Here is a 14,927-nt window from a genome sequence, read left to right as displayed (position 1 = left end):
CCCTGTGTGTGGGGAGGGGGGGTTCCTGGCTTGTGAGCAGCACTCATGGTGGCCGGAGGGTTGCCATACAGGTGGAGGGGTCGCAACTCGTACCGGCGTTTCCGAGCTGCCAGCTGTACTTGGTGGATTTCACACATCAATAAAACTTATATTTATAGCGCACCCTTCGCTTCCTCCCGAGTGGGCGCGGGGTCCGCGTGTGTCGGGATGCTGGGATGGCTGCGTGCTGCTGGGTGCCGGGATGCAGAGGGATGCGCGACGCTGTGAGCACGGGCTGTTCTCCCCAGGCAGCAGCCCAGCTTTCGGCACCACCTCCCGCTGTTACAAAAGCAGCTCTGCCCTCGGGCCCGCGGATACGTGGCTGGACGCACGGGTGCGGCGCTGCTCCCGGCCGTGCCGTGCCGGTGCTGCAGGAAGTCACCGCCGCCTCGGAGCCCTTCCCGACTCAGGGAAGCGAAACGGGGCCGCGCTGCCCCAACCGGAACCCCGGGGAAGGCGGCGGAAGGTGGTGGCGGAGCAGAGGGAAGGCTGGGAGCCGGGTAAGGCGAGGATGGCAGAAAGCAGCGCGGTGCGAGCCCAGCTCGGCCTCTGCTTGGCTCATCGTTTCCTGCGCGTTTCCTGCAGTTTTCTTACCCCCCCCGTGCCTCAGTTTCCCTTCAAGCCGGGCGTGCAGCGCGTGAGTCGGCGGCGGTTCGGCCCCGTCCTGCGGTGGGAGGTTGGGAGGGCAGCGCGTCCTCCGGCCGCCCTCGGGATCCTCCCGAGCTGCTCAGCCCCTCGTAGGCAGCTGCAGGAGGACGGGGGGGAGGGGTGGGGGGTGGGGGGAGAGCTGGGCTTGGCGCTGTTTCGCTATAAAGCTTTTAAAAAGTCGAGCTCCTTCCTCTCCAGCGCTTTTTCTCTCCGGGATGCGGTGCTAATAGCTGAATCCAGGCTGATGACTTTTGGCTGTGCACCAGGAGGTAACGTTCCTCTGCCCCTCGTGCCCCCAGTGAGTTCTGTGGATTTTTGGGGGCAGGTAGGCTCACCCTACAGGTGAGGACATCCCCAGCGCCCTGCTCCTTCTCAGCTGTCCCCTCTCTTTCAGGCAGAAGATGTCCTGGGCCATGCAGTACCACGGCTGGCTGCCCTGGGGCAGCTGGACACGGCTGTGTGGGTCCCAGCCCGGGCACAGGGCAGCACGGTGTGTGTACCTCTGTGCTGCTTCGGGGCCAGGTGAGCTGTGACCCCAAACCCACCCTGTTCCTGGGGTTGAGGTGTCCCTGCTGGAAGTCCATCCTCAGCTCTACAGTCTGTGTGTCACCTCTGTGGGGTGCTGAGCCATGATCAGTGCAGGAATGCTTCATCCCCACAGGTGCTGCAGGCAGCTGCTTCCACAGGAAGATCCTCCACATGGGTGGCATCTCTATCCCCAGGTACGGTGGGATGCGGGTGGCTGAGCTGCTGCCTCAGGACCACTGGGGCTCTGTAGGCAGAGATGCTGCTTTGCCTGCACTAGCAAACCACACAGAGCCAACTCCCTGCCACTCTGAATTCAGCCCTTACCTGGCACTGCCTCGTGTTGTCCCACCCTGCCCTCGGGGCTGCTGGCCCCTGCCCACCTCCCAATGCTTTCTTTCCTCTAGCAGGAGCTGTGTTCGGTACAAGGGAAGGTCTCAGGAGAACCGAGCCCAGCGCAGCTCCTCCCACCATGGCCTGGACCATCTCAGGAACGTGGCCTCATCTGGTAAGCTTGCCACCTTGTGCTGAGGAGGATGGAGTGTCCTGCACAGCTGCTGCCCAGGGCAGTGCAGGGTTCTGCCTCCTGCCTGTGCTTTCCCAAGAGTTTCCCAAACTCCTGGCAGCAAGAAGACATTGTATTGCTAAATACCTTTTTCCTCCCAGATGCTATTAAGAAACACCAGAAGAGCCTGTCTGTGTGGTTCAGCAACCAGCCCAACGAAGAGAGGCAGTTTGGCCCTTCGTTCTCACTAGATGCCGTCCACGTGGACCCAGTGATCCGGGAGAGCTCCCTGGAGCAGATCCTGAAGCCTTCACCTGACCTGACCATCCAGCACCAGCTCCAGCAGCCCTGCAGGCAGGTCATCAGCCTCCAGAATCTCTTTGACGTGGATGCCTGCGGGCGGCAGGTGAAGAACGTGGTGCTGTACGGCACCGTGGGCACAGGGAAGAGCACCCTCATCAAAAAGATGGTGGTGGACTGGTGCCACGGTCTCCTACCCCGCTTTGAGCTGGTCATTCCCTTCTCCTGTGAGGACCTGTCCTACAGTCACGTCCCCATCTCCCTGAGACGCCTCATCACCAAGAAGTACCAGCACCTCCGGGACGTGGTGCCGCTCCTGGGCTCTTCCAACCTCAAGGTGCTTTTCATCCTCAATGGGCTGGAGCGCCTCAACTTGGATTTCCGACTGGCTGGCACCGAGCTGTGCTGTGATGCCAATGAGCCTCTGCCTCCCTCTGCTATCGTGGTAAACCTGCTGCGGAAATACCTCCTGCCAGAGGTCAGTGGCTGCTGGGGTATTGCAGATTAAAGCCTTGTGCTAGTTTTTGTAGCCCAGCTTGGCTGCTAGTCAACTTGTAACTTCTACCCCTGGCAGAACTCTCCATGCTGGTTTGTTGCTGGGGAGTATTTGGGAGGCCTGGTAAGGCAAAGAAAGTAGTACCTGAGAATCAGTCTGTGGGGTTGTTGCCTTCCAGGCTCAGTTTATGTCTAGAAAGGGATGTGGAAAGCTCCTCTGTCCCCTTTGGGCCAGGTTTAAACCTTTGGACAGCAGCTTCTCAGACCCCAGCTCCTGGGTGCTCCTGGATACGAGTTGTAGGATTGGGATCCTGCTGAGGTTAGATAAAGGCACCTCCAAACTCACCCAGCCCTCTGCTTCCAGGCCAGCATCATCGTCACGACGCGCCCATCTGCGGTGCACCGGATCCCTGGTAAGTACGTGGGCCGCTACGCAGAGATCTGCGGCTTCTCAGACACCAACCTGCAGAAGCTGTACTTCCAACTGCGCCTCAGCCAGCCTGGCTGTGACGGAGAGAACGACGTGGCCAGCCGCTCTGGCGAGCAGGAGAACTTGGTGGAGATGCTGTCGAGGAACCTGGAGCGCCAAAACCAAATCGCCGCCGCCTGCTTCCTGCCCTCTTACTGCTGGCTGGTGTGCACCACGCTGCACTTCCTCTACTTCACCAGGACGGTGCCTCCCAGCCAGACCCTGAGTGGCATCTACACCAGCTTCCTGCGGCTCAACTTCAGCGGGGAGGTGCTGGATAGCACTGACCCCACCAAAATCTCCATGATGAAATACGTGGCCAAGACTGTGGGCAAGCTGGCCCACGAAGGGGTGATGTCCCGCAAAACCAGCTTCACAGAGGAGGACCTGCGGCAGTGCTTTGAGGTGGAGATGAAGACCGAAAGCGAGCTCAACCAGCTGGAGGTCTTCCGCAGTGATGTCTTCCGCTTCTTCCTCACGCCGTGCGTGCAGCCAGGCAAGGAGCACACCTTCGTCTTCACCATCCCTGCAATGCAGGAGTACCTGGCGGCCCTGTACGTGGTGCTGGGCGAGAAGAAGACCCTGGTGCAGAAAGTGGGCAAGGAGGTGTCGGAGATCATCGGGAAGGTGAGCGAAGATGCCGCTGTGGTGCTGAGCATCATCTCCAAAGTTCTTCCCCTGCGCTTCCTGCCGGTGCTCTTCAACCTGCTCAAAATGTTCCCTCGCTTCTTCTCGCGGCTGAGCGGGAAGGGCCGGGACACCATCGCCCGCACCATGGCAGAGGAGCTGTTCAAAGAGGAGGATTACTACAATGACGACGTCTTGGATCAAATCAATTCCAGCATCTTGGGTGTGGAGGGTCCCATGCGGCACCCTGATGAGGCCGCTGACGATGAAGTCTTTGAGCTCTTCCCCATCTTCATGGGTGGGATCCTGTCCCGCCGGAACCGCGCCATCCTGGAGCAGCTGGGCTGCTCCATCAAGAACCTGGCGGCCTTTGAGATCGCCAAGGCCATGAAGAAGACTGTCATCAGGAACAGCCGCAAAGGGCTGCCCCCCTCCGAGCTCATGGACTACCTCTTCTTCCTGCACGAGTTCCAGAATGAACCCTTCACAGCTGAGGCCATCCGCTCCCTCCGGACCGTCAACCTCTCCTCCGTCAAGATGACTCCTCTCAAGTGCTCCGTTCTGGCTTCTGTCATGGGCAGCACGAGCCACGAGGTGGAGGAGCTGAATCTGACCTCCTGCAACCTTGACACCTGCAGCTTGAGGACTCTTTTCCCCGTCCTGCTGCGGTGCAAGTTTCTCCAGTGAGTACCGCCTGCTGCTGCCCCCGAGCGCTGTGCCCATGCAAGGAGCCACGTTGAAGGCAGGCCATGCCTTTGTTTACATTCAGAGCGTATCACGGGGAGGGACTACAGCTTCCGACATGCGACGTGCGGTGCTCCACCAGCTGCTCTGCTCAGGCACTGCACGCTGGGACTTGTAGTCCCACCGCCCCCTCCGTAGGGCAGCGGTCTGCGCCTGGCACAGCAGGCTGGAATGCGGCTCCCTGCCCTTGCTCAGCACCCGGAGCCGCATAGCATCGCTTCGTGGCTCGCTCGGGGCAGGAGATACGCAGCCCAGATTGTCTTGGTCCGATTTGTAGACCTGCAGTCTGCTCATTGCCCAGGGGGTGGCGAGCCGTGCTCGGCAGAGATGGACGCAGCTTTGCGGCTGGGCTGTGCGGTGCTTCCTTCCTGCGGATGCTCTGGAGGGCTCAGTGGGGTCCTGCTCCCTCCTGAGACCCTCAGCCCCCCCGGCGGCAGCCGGATCCCCCTCCTCTCCCTCACTTTTGCTGGTGCTGGCTCTGCTGGCTGATGCTACCCGTTCACTGGGGTGGCTGCTGTGAGCTCGCTTGTGGAGAGGGAGCCTTGGGTGACCTTGTATGGGGAACCTGAGTAGGACGGTGGTGGGATGGATGGGGTGAACGGCCCCACGGCTGACGCTTCGGTCCTGCCACCATCCCTTTCCTTTGCTCTGCACCAGTCTGCAGCTCAACAGCCTGGGCCCTGATGACTGCAAGGAGATCCGCGACCTGCTCCTGCACGACAAGTGTGCAGTGAGCAACCTGCGGTGAGTACTGCCCCATCCTCACCCCAAACCCTGCTGCATGCTGCAGGCAGCACCCTGAGCTCACATCCCTGCAGGCTAGGGAACAACCCCATAGGCGAGCAGGGGGCGCAGTACCTGGCCGAGGCGCTGGCAGGCAACCGCTCACTGACCCACCTGTCCCTGCTGCACACTGCGCTGGGAGACCGTGGTGTGGAGCTGATCGCCCAGCACCTGGCTGAGAACCAGCAGCTCCAGGAGCTCAACCTGGGCTACAACTCCCTGACGGACACGGCTGCCCTGCGTGTGGTGGAGGTGGCCAAAAAGCACGCGACGCTGGACAAAGTGCAGTGAGTTCGACCCATCCCTTTCCTTCACTCTCGCAGGGGACGCTGTGAGCCAGCATCCCTCCCTGCAGCAGAAAGCCCCACATCCCTCCTCCCAGCCCTCAGCATCTCCTTTTACCCCATAGTTTATATTTCAACGACATCAGTGAGGATGGCAAGAAGGCACTCGACAGCCTGCGCATGGACCGGGACGGCGTCAGGGCACTGGTCTTCCTCACGGCAGGCACTGATGTCTCTGATTACTGGTCCAGCATCCTGAACGTGGTGCACAAGAATCTGCCTTTCTGGGACCGCGAAAGGGTTTGTCAGCACCTGACCATCATCCTGCAGGACCTGGAAAGCAGCCGGAGGCAGACGGTCAACCCCTGGAGGAAAGCCAAGTTCCTACGGGTGGAGAGTGAGGTGAAGAAGATGCTGGGGAAGCTCCAGCATGGGACCCTTTGAGCTGCTGGAGTGCGCAGCGCCTCACCGGCACCTTTATCACAGCGGAGATGCCCAGCGGTTGGGTGCTGCCGAAGCTGTTGAAGGTGCTGGGTATGTGGGGCCAGGCTGAAATATGGCACAAAGCCCAGGTGTGAAAGGGACTTGTCTGCTGGGCTTGGACTGAAGTTCGCTTGTGAAACCCTTGGTGGCATTAAAGTGCACCGCTTTGTTTCCTGGTGTCCGTCTTCCCCACTGTGGGACACCCAGGGGCTGTTCCTGAGCCCCAGGTGCTGGTTGAGCTCCCAGCACTGCTGGGTGAGGGCTGGCACTGCCAGGGCTGGGAGGGCAGGGGAAACTCGGAGCTGTTTAACCATTAAACATGGGGCGTCTTGGAGAAGGCGGGGACGCCGTGCTTCCCTGCCACTTCACCCTGTACCTTGCTCCCTCTCGAATTCGCTGCAGCCATGAAGCAAACGGAAGGTATGTGCTGGGGCTGCAGGGCTTCGTCCCACAGAGACCCTTCCTCGTGTGCATGTCTCCAGGCTCTGCTTCTTCATGGGGCAAAACAGTGTCAGAGCCACGGAAAGCTGCGGGCACCCGGGAGAATGCCGATGGGCTGAAGGGGGGCATTGGCAGGAATCCCATCTCCAAGGGTTTGGTGCAGTTGGAGGGTTTTTGAGGGAGGTGTGCAGGGGGATGCTGCTTTGTCTGTCTCTGGGGCCCTGGTTACTTTCCTCACCTCCACCCGAAAGTCCTGAGGGGCTGCGCAGACCCTGCAGGCCATGTGAACAGATGAGCCCTGAGCACCCAACTCTGCTCCCAGCTCGCTATCCTCTGCGCTGACCTCTCCTCTCCCTCTGCAGGGCTCGAGGGCGACAAAGCATCCATCATGTAAGTGCTGTGCTCCCCCCCGGCCCTACAGCTGGGCAGTGCAGGGGTGGTGTGGGCTATGGCTGTCGGTCCCAGGAATGTTTTTCACAACAAGAGAGTTATAGGGGCAATCCCAAAGTGACATCCCTCCGTGGTTTCCCCTAGGGAAGAGGAGGCACTGCAGCTGTGGCCCCAGCAGGAATGGGGCTCCTGTGGGGGGGGGCAGGGGAACATGATGAGGCTGCTGCTCTAATGTGGCCTCTCCTACCCTTTATCATTGCAGAAAATTTGAATTTAACCCCAAAGATGGGATTGACAACCCCGCCTTGTCACTGGCTGAGGACATGGGTAAATATGTGGGTTTCCCCCATCAGCGTGGGGTCAGGCAGCTCTGGTCACCTGTGGGCATTGCAGGGAGGTGAATGCCTACAACAGAGGAACAGGGAGACCATGGCCCTGTTAGCATCTCTGCTGTCCTGTTCATGGGCCGTGTCCCCACGCAGATGGCGAGGCCATGGGGGAACCCCGCTTCTACTTGCTGAGCAAGGGCAGCACAGAGACCTTCGGCTTCTGCCTGCACAAGGAGCTGGGCTGCCAGGGCCACGTCATCCGGCAGGTCGAGCTGGGGGGGCTGGCCCAGCGCCGGGGGCTGCAGGATGGGGATCGGCTCCTCCAGGTCAACGGCCTCTTTGTGGACCACATGGAGCACCACCGGGTAAGCCACGAGCATCCTGGCAATGTGGGAACACCCGGGTACCCCCAGCTGGGCACAGAGGAAGTGCAGGATGCTGGCCTCACTGGAGGAGAACCATGCTCGGGGTCTGCAGCCTGGTCCCTTGCAGGTGGTGCAGAAGATCAAGGCCAGCGGGAACCAGGTCCTGCTGGCAGTGCTGGATGGCGACTCCTACGAAGCAGCCAAAGCGTTGGGCAGAGATCTGTCCCAAATGCTGCCCGCTGACATCCGCCCGCGCCTTTGCCACATCACACGGGACAAAAGCGGTTTTGGTTTCAGCGTGTCGGGGCCAGAAGGTAGGGAGGCAGCTGGCACTGGCAGCCTGCAGCATCACCCCACTTGGAGCATCGCCTCGCATGCTGCAGCCTGCTCCTCTTGTAGGCGTCAAGGGCACGTTCCAGCTGTCAGTGCGGCAGGACGGGCCGGCGGAGAGAGCTGGAGTGCCATCAGGCTCCTGGCTCCTGGAGCTGAATGGGCACAGCGTCAGGAGCTGCTCGCACACCCAGCTGGCCCGAAAGGTGCGTGTGTGTGTGTGTGCTCTGGTGCTGGGCACAGGGCTGGGGCTGGTCGTGGTGCTGAGCATCATGCGTGTTTCCTCCAGCTGAAGCAAAGCGGCAGCAAGGTGACACTGCTGGTGGCATCCGGCCCGGTGGAGGAGTTCTACCGCCTGCGGGGGCTGCAGGTGACAGCTGCCCTGGCAGACGCCTCCTGGCTGCCCTTCAAGGCTCGGGAGCTGCACATGGTGAAAGGGGACGCTGGCTACGGGTTCTTGCTCAAGGAGGATGACTACGGCTCGGGGGCCGTAGGTAAGGGAGGGGATTAAGGGAGCTGATCCCACCCGCGCTCAGGGGCAGCAGTGCTGGGATGCCCTCTGAATGCCTTGGTGAGCATCCCTCCTCCCTCATCCCCGCAGGCCAGTTCCTATGGGACATAGATGCGGGGCTGCCGGCTGAGCAGGCAGGGATGAAGGAAGGGGACCGGGTCCTGGCTGTGAATGGTGAGAGCATCGAGGGCTTGGACCACCAGGAGACGGTGCTGAGGATCCGTGCCCACAAGGAACAGGTGACACTGCTGGTCATCGACCCTGCCAGCGATGCGTTCTACCGCTCGGTACGTGCTGCGGAACGCACGGCCTGCAAGGTGGATTCCTCACCCCCAGACCTGCATAGTGAGGTCCTCTCCAAGACCTCCAGCTTGCCAAGGAGCTCCAGGGGTTGCATGGCTCAACCGTGATGCTCTTGCAGATAGGGCTGTCTCCTCTGCTGTTCCTCGATGACGGTGACCCTGCCTTGGGCTCCTGCACGTCCTCCCTGCCCTCTCCCAGCGACTCCCCTGGGCTCTGTCACATCGATGTGGGACCAAAGGGACCTGGCTCCTGGCTGATGACTGCTGCCAACAGCATAACCATCACACAGGTAAAAAATTTTCACTGCGTTGCTCTGAGTCTGGCATCCTCCAACCCTGTGCCCTCTGTGCTGAACTCCTGGCACCACGGGGCTGGTGGCAGTGTGCTGCCTACCTGTCCCTGCTGTGTCCCTGCAGAGCCCATGCAGAGAGCAGAGGCAGCTGCGCCATGCATTCTAGCAGCCTGGAGCACCCTGCTTCCAGCCAGGATCCCATGCAGCACTGCTGATATACCCAGAGAACACAATGATTGTCATTATGAACAGCACTGCATCTGTGTTCCTGGGGTAGAACTTCCAGCATCACACCTACCAGAGACTCGTTTCTACTGGCCAAGGTTGGCCTCAAGCTTTTATTGAATGTAGCAGTAATCTGAAGACACTCCCACACCTCCAGGGATATCTGGGGACATAATGCTCAGCTCCAGGCTCTGGATTGCTCCCAGGAGAGCCAAGGCTCTGCCCTCCGTGCCATGACCCAGGGGGCTGGACTTTGGGCTAAGGGGAAAAGGGTGCTGAAGGAGCCCCCCAGCTCTCATCTGGGCTCAGATCTGCCCTGCATGGACTCGTGCTCCCTCGTGCTCCTCCTCTGCGAACTGCTGGGTGGTACCTGCCCTCATCACAGCACTGTTCCCATGTCGCTGCTTTGGAGACTGATTAAAGGACAAATCCATGCTGCCGTTCACGTGAGTGGTGTGCTGGGGGTCTGTCATCCAGCAGCATATCCCAGGGACAGACAGAACCCCGGGGCAGCTGTGCTGATAGAGGCTGAGAGCCTGTCCTCTCCTGTGGGGGGTCCCTGAGTGCTACATCTCCAGGGGGTTGAGGCCGAACTCCTGCAGGTGCTGCTTGAGCTCCAGGCAGATGGTTGTGCCTTCCTCCTCCCAGTGCTGCCTGGCCTCTGCCATCTTGGCCAGCACAAGGTCCAGGCTGTCCTAGTTGGGGGAGAGGGCGGTGAGGAGGGGGGACTGTGCTGAAGGGAGCCACCCGCAGCTGCATCCCTGCTCACATGGAAGATCTTCTCATACTCCCTCTGCATGATGTCCATTCTGCCCTGCAGCTGGGCGATGGTCCTGTCCCTCTCTGCAAGTGCTTTGGTGGCAGCCTGCTGGGTGTGCTGGGTTTCCTGCAGCCTGGTGGCTGTGGGGTGTTGTGGACAAAGGCAGGGGACACTGTGTGGGCATGGAGGGTGCGGCACAGCCCCCACCCCAGGGTTTGGGATGGGGTGGGAGCACAGCATCCCCTTTGCTTTCAGTATCCCAAGCTCAGGGATGTGCTGGGACTGAGCTTTGCCTTCAGCTGCTGCTTGGCAGACAGCAGCACAAGGTGAATATCTCCTGTTTCCCCTTGCTCCCCCAAATGAATGCTTTCCTGCCCTGGAGTGAACAAACCCACTCCCATCCCACGCAGGCAAGGCCATACCCAGCTGTTCCTGCAGGCTTTTCACTTTTGCCTCCAGGCGCTGGCTGTGTGCTGCTGTCTGCTTCTGCAGCTCCTGGTATTGCCGGGTCATTTCTGGGAACCAAGGAGAGGAGAAAGGGACAAGTGGTGACAATAGGAGGGACAAGCAGGCAATCCCTGTGCTAGGAGCCCAGAACCTGTGGCCAAGGTTTCTCTTGCAGGCTGTGCACCTGGAGTGGCCATGCCCCCTCTCCTTGTCCTGCTGGGCTGTGGTAGGGGCAGGAGGGAGCCTTGGGGAGGGGGGTAGAAAGTTAGTTCAACCTCTGCTGAGCGTGGGAGAGTGAAAATGAGCACGGAGTTTTGCATGTGGCAAAGACCGCAAACCTCTGGCTGAGGTTTTACCTCTGCTAAAACCATCTCCTTCTCAAACGCTGAAGGAAGCGGTGAGGCAGTGACTTCTGCAGGCTGTGGTCTGGTCTAAGGACAGCAGTTGGGGTGCAGCGAGTGCACAGCCTCAGCATGCCAATGGCACGGGTGCTTTGGGGCTGAGCAGAACAGGCTGATGGGAGAGGTGGGGTGAGCTTGGCTGGCATCCCTGGCTGGCATTGAGATGTGGGATTCCTGCACCTGCCCCTTCCCACCCCGTCCATTACCTTCGTGCATGTCTCGCTTGTCATCCTGCGCCCGTTCCAGTGCCTGCTCCAGCTCCCACAGCCTCCGCCGGAGCCCTTCGGTGTCAGCCCTCATCTGCCAGGCCTCATCCCTCCAGTGAGCTGCGAGACAGAGGGCTGCTGTGGGGGCAGCGTGCTGCTGGGGTGACCCACTGGGATCCAGCCCTTGGAGCACGCTGGAGCCCGTGGCTGTATTCAAACCATAGGGCGAGATGCCCTGCCCAGCGCTTTGGTCCAACACTGCATCTTTCCTAGCTTTTCCTTGCTTGCAAGCATGCTCCTGGCTCCTCCCCATCTTACCTGGGTGCTCTTGCAGCCTGTCAGCCTCCAGCGCTGCTCTCCTGGATGTGGCTGCAGCTTGGCTTTCTGCTGCCAGAGGGGAGGAAGAAGGGACGGAGTCAGAATTAGCTGGTTGGTGGGGCTTGGCCCAGGGATACTGGGAGCTGTCAGATGGCCTGGGGGCAGCCTGCCTGGAGATGTTCAACCCAGGAAAACTTGGCTGGGACATGCCTCCAGCTGAAACACTAATGCCAGGGCTGTATCTGTGCAAAGGATTGGGATGTAGCCAGTTTTACTTGAAGCAGCTTCCCTGGAGAGGTGCATGTGAGGTTGGGATTGAAAGCTGAGATTTCATGGTGAAGATTGGGAAGTAGCTGGGGTCCTTAGCACACAGAGGTTCAGGGATCCTTCCAAACCCCTACCTGTGTTCCTCCAGTACACACCTCCAGTTGGAGCTCTGTAGGAGGAGCTGGGGCCTGGAGGAGCCACTGTGTTTGACCCCCCACCCAGGTCCCACTGAGCTGCAGGGTGCGGTAGGATGCAGGATGCTTGAGCAGAGCCCAGACCCCGCTGCCTCCTGTTTCTAATCAGGCACATAGGGAGGTATCAGGGGACGGAGAAGAGGGGCACGTCCCAGCTGGCGTTAGTCTGCAAGTCCCCAGACTCACCTGCTGCATTTCCCTTTTTGTGTTGCTTCGCTCCTTTTTTCCTCTTCCCTTTGCCCTTTGGAGGCATCCTTCTGGCAAAGCTGGGAGCACAGAGCTCAATCCCTCAGGACACAGCAGCTGCCTCCGAGCCAAGCTGTTGTTGTAGCAACTGTGTGCACAGCGAGGGCAGGTTGCCTGGCCCCGCACCCGCCTCCGCTTTGCAGCAGCTGAGCATTTCTCTCCTGTGACACAGGCATGGGCCACACACACCCAGCACAGCAGTGCTGGAGTGGTCTAAAGCCAGCCCCACTGCCAGAACTCAGCTGGATGGGTTTGGCTGCAGGATGTGGCTCCCACAAGTTTGGGTGGATTCTGCCCTATGTGTGTCCCAGAGCTGTGGTCCTGCAGCAGCCCTGCCACTGCAGGGATGGAGTGGGAAAGGTGATGCCCCCAGGTCACAGCCTGAGACAAGCCCAGCATCTTCCTCCCTTCCTGCCCTGCCTCTCCTCTCTGGCACACCCTCCTGCTTGCTCTCCTGCTTGCTGCAGTGATTTTTGCCCTGGGGACTGTGGCTGGATTTGGAGCCTCTTTATAAAACAGGACGGGGAGGAAGGGAGGGGATTTCAAACAGTTATTTCTGCTCAGGATGTGATTCACCCGAAACACCTGGGAGCATATAGGTGAGATTTGCTCAGTGGAACCTAAACCTTGCTGTATGGGCAGGGCAGCAGGAGCAGTGAGCTGGCAGAGGCTCTGCATAGGGATAGAATCACAGAGTCATTAGTGTTGGAAAAGACCAGTAAGCTCAGCAGATCTAACCATAAGCCCATCTCCACCGTGCCCACTGAACCATGTCCCCAAGTGCTGCATCTCCACTGTTCCGGGACACCTCTAGGGATGGTGACCCCACCACTTCCCTGGGCAGCCTGTTCCAATGCCTGACCGCTCTTTCTGAGCACAATTGTTTTCTAAAATCCAACTTGAATGCCACAGCCCCTTCTGCAGGGAGAGGACAGCAACCTTTCCTTGAAGCCTTGCACATGAACACAGCCATGACTAGGGGTGAGGCATGCCCAGAGCAGCAGCAGATGGTCAGGAGTGCAATTGCTCCAGCACGCTCTCTGATCTCTTTGGATCGAGGCCATGGTGCTTTTTCTCTTTGGCTCCGCAAAGCCAGTGGAACCCTCCCCATCCCTTTCCCCAGGTACTTGTGGTATCCTGGAGCTGGCCAGGGCACCCTCCGGTGGTCAATCCGGCTTGACTATTAGCCAGAATCCATTAACATCTAATGGGAAAAGCCTCAGGAACACGGCCTCAATAAACGTTGACATATTTGAGGTCAATATAATCCTTAAGAAAATTTGCCCAGGTAATTAAAGCCAGACAAGGAGCTGCCTGTCCCAGAAATATATACTGAGCTCTACGAAAGGCAGTAAAATCAAGACAGAGAGCTTTAGAACCATTCGACACAGGGCTCCCAGCCGGTGCTGGGTGCTGCTTCACACCGCCCTGCTCATCCAGGGCCCTGCATCAAGCTGGTTGGCAGCCTGCAGGCCAGGGGTGTCAAAGCATTACTGCAGTCTCTCTTCCCCTTGCAGCCCACGCCGTGATGCTGACGCAGGTTTGCAGCAGCCCTGCTTGTCACAGAGGAAGCGTTCTGGCTGGAAAGGGAGCTGAAAAGAGGATCTGAAGGCGGCACGGAAACAGAACTGAGCTCACTTTCGGGCTCACGCTGTAATTTCCAAAGGCCTGCTGCTGTCAGCTGAGTCAAAATACAGACATGCACATGGCATGGCCTGCTTTCCTCTCCCTGCTCTCCCTGCTCCCACGCTCTGGTGCAGTGCTGGCCCTGTTACGGAGGGAGATGCCACCATGCCACCAAACACCACCTTAGGATGCCTTAGGATGGCACCAGAGATCTGCTTCACTTTGGTCCTGCTTCCACGGAGGGAGCAGAGGCCACGGCCTTCTGCGCCCTGTGCCAACAGCCTTCCCACTTACGGTCGCTGTGCTGCAGGCCTGGCCGGCACAAAGACACAAGCAATTATAAGGTGATGGTATAGCGGGTTCTGGGGGCACACAGACATGGGGAAGCTCTGCGCCGGAACAGGACAGCCCTGCTTCCCGCTTTCAACGCTTGTCAGTTCTTTATTTGGGGAAAAGGGAAGCTGGTTTTTAGAAAGGGGAAATCGTCTGCTGTGCAAGACCCGCAGAACAGCGCGGAACGGCCCGAGGGCAACACCGTTCCCATGGCAACACCGCCCCACCCCGCCCGCACTAAACATGGCCGCCGCGCCGCCCTCCTGCCGCTCTGCGCATGCTCCAAATGGACGAGGCGTGTCCTGCCGCTCGGCCCTCCGCTCGCCTCCTTCCTACTGGGCGCTGACGCCAGCCAATGGGCAGCGGCTCCTCCCCGGAGGGGGGGGCGGAGCGTGGCGCGCGGAGGGGACGGCCCGCCAATCAGCGCGCGGCGTGGCCGGGGCGGAGGGCGGAGCGGCGCTGGAGCCGGGCGCCCCCCGCCGCCGCCACCGCCGCCACCGCCCGCGGCTCGCTCTGTCGCCGCCCGCCCGGCCCTGCTCGGCCCGGAGCTCCTCACGGCCGTCAGCCCCGCAGGGCCGCGGCCCGGTGCCGCTCAGGGTGGGGGCGGCTGTGGGCTCTCGGTCGGCCGCCCCCGCGCTGCCCTCATGTCGGCTCCGTTGAAGAAGGGCCCCGGCGGGCTGATCGGGCTGATGAAGGACGCCTTCCAGCCGCATCACCACCACCTCGGGCCGCATCAGCCCGGCGCCGTGGATAAAAAGATGGTGGAGAAGTGCTGGAAGCTGATGGATAAGGTGGGCCTGGACCGGGGGTGGCACGGGGGGGACTCGAGGGGTCGGCCGGGCTCGGGGGGGGCTGTGGGACGCGATGGGGCGAGGCTGTACGGCGCTGTGCTGCTATGTGATGGGATTGGGGCTGCACTGCTGGAACAGCACGAAATGCTGTGTAAAAGCCTTTGCAAAAAAAGAATCAGATCTAACGATAAGCACCCAAACCTCGCGGTGTGGGAATGGACGGGGACTTCTCCCAGTCCCAGGTTTCGGT

At 60.1% G+C, this 14,927-nt stretch overlaps 4 protein-coding genes across 5 annotated transcripts in view; 3 read left to right on the top strand and 1 right to left on the bottom strand.

Annotated features, from left to right (window-relative positions):
- Positions 1–6: 6 nt before the first annotated feature.
- Positions 7–6,079, top strand: NLRX1 (NLR family member X1). The gene is given in 10 exon segments (XM_048968425.1): positions 7–353; positions 356–539; positions 1,082–1,209; positions 1,349–1,409; positions 1,620–1,720; positions 1,879–2,495; positions 2,877–4,291; positions 5,010–5,096; positions 5,171–5,422; positions 5,545–6,079. Coding segments are annotated over 10 exon segments (3,276 nt in total). The 5' UTR covers positions 7–241; the 3' UTR covers positions 5,864–6,079.
- PDZD3 (PDZ domain containing 3) lies at positions 5,849–9,515 on the top strand. 2 transcript variants are annotated; one of them, XM_048968445.1, is made up of 10 exons: positions 5,849–5,953; positions 6,706–6,733; positions 6,996–7,060; positions 7,216–7,427; positions 7,555–7,741; positions 7,827–7,963; positions 8,047–8,251; positions 8,359–8,555; positions 8,690–8,860; positions 8,988–9,515. In XM_048968445.1, exons 1-10 carry the CDS (start codon positions 5,911–5,913, stop codon positions 9,027–9,029), a joined length of 1,287 nt encoding a protein of 428 aa, XP_048824402.1. In that variant the 5' UTR covers positions 5,849–5,910; the 3' UTR covers positions 9,030–9,515. The 2 variants fall into 2 exon arrangements, with proteins under 2 accessions (XP_048824402.1, XP_048824403.1); XM_048968446.1 differs by lacking the exon at positions 5,849–5,953 and adding an exon at positions 6,199–6,322 and having other exon boundaries at positions 8,988–9,514.
- Positions 9,516–9,652: 137 nt separating this feature from the next.
- Positions 9,653–11,978, bottom strand: CCDC153 (coiled-coil domain containing 153). The gene is made up of 6 exons (XM_048968452.1): positions 11,868–11,978; positions 11,221–11,289; positions 10,903–11,022; positions 10,271–10,363; positions 9,858–9,988; positions 9,653–9,783 (listed from the first exon to the last, which is right to left on the bottom strand). Exons 1-6 carry the CDS (start codon positions 11,932–11,934, stop codon positions 9,655–9,657), a joined length of 609 nt encoding a protein of 202 aa, XP_048824409.1. The 5' UTR covers positions 11,935–11,978; the 3' UTR covers positions 9,653–9,654.
- Positions 11,979–14,373: 2,395 nt separating this feature from the next.
- Positions 14,374–14,927, top strand: part of CBL (Cbl proto-oncogene) — a 34,255-nt gene continuing 33,701 nt past the window's right edge. Inside the window, exon 1 of the mRNA XM_048968428.1 lies at positions 14,374–14,677. Within this exon, the coding sequence (XP_048824385.1) occupies positions 14,531–14,677 (147 nt within the window). The 5' untranslated portion in view covers positions 14,374–14,530. The remainder of the gene's footprint in view (positions 14,678–14,927) is intronic.

This window comes from Lagopus muta, chromosome 22 (assembly GCF_023343835.1).
Source record: "Lagopus muta isolate bLagMut1 chromosome 22, bLagMut1 primary, whole genome shotgun sequence".
Lineage (NCBI taxonomy): Eukaryota > Metazoa > Chordata > Aves > Galliformes > Phasianidae > Lagopus > Lagopus muta.
Note: the sequence above shows the minus strand (reverse complement) of the source record. Positions and strands in the feature narration are given on the sequence as shown.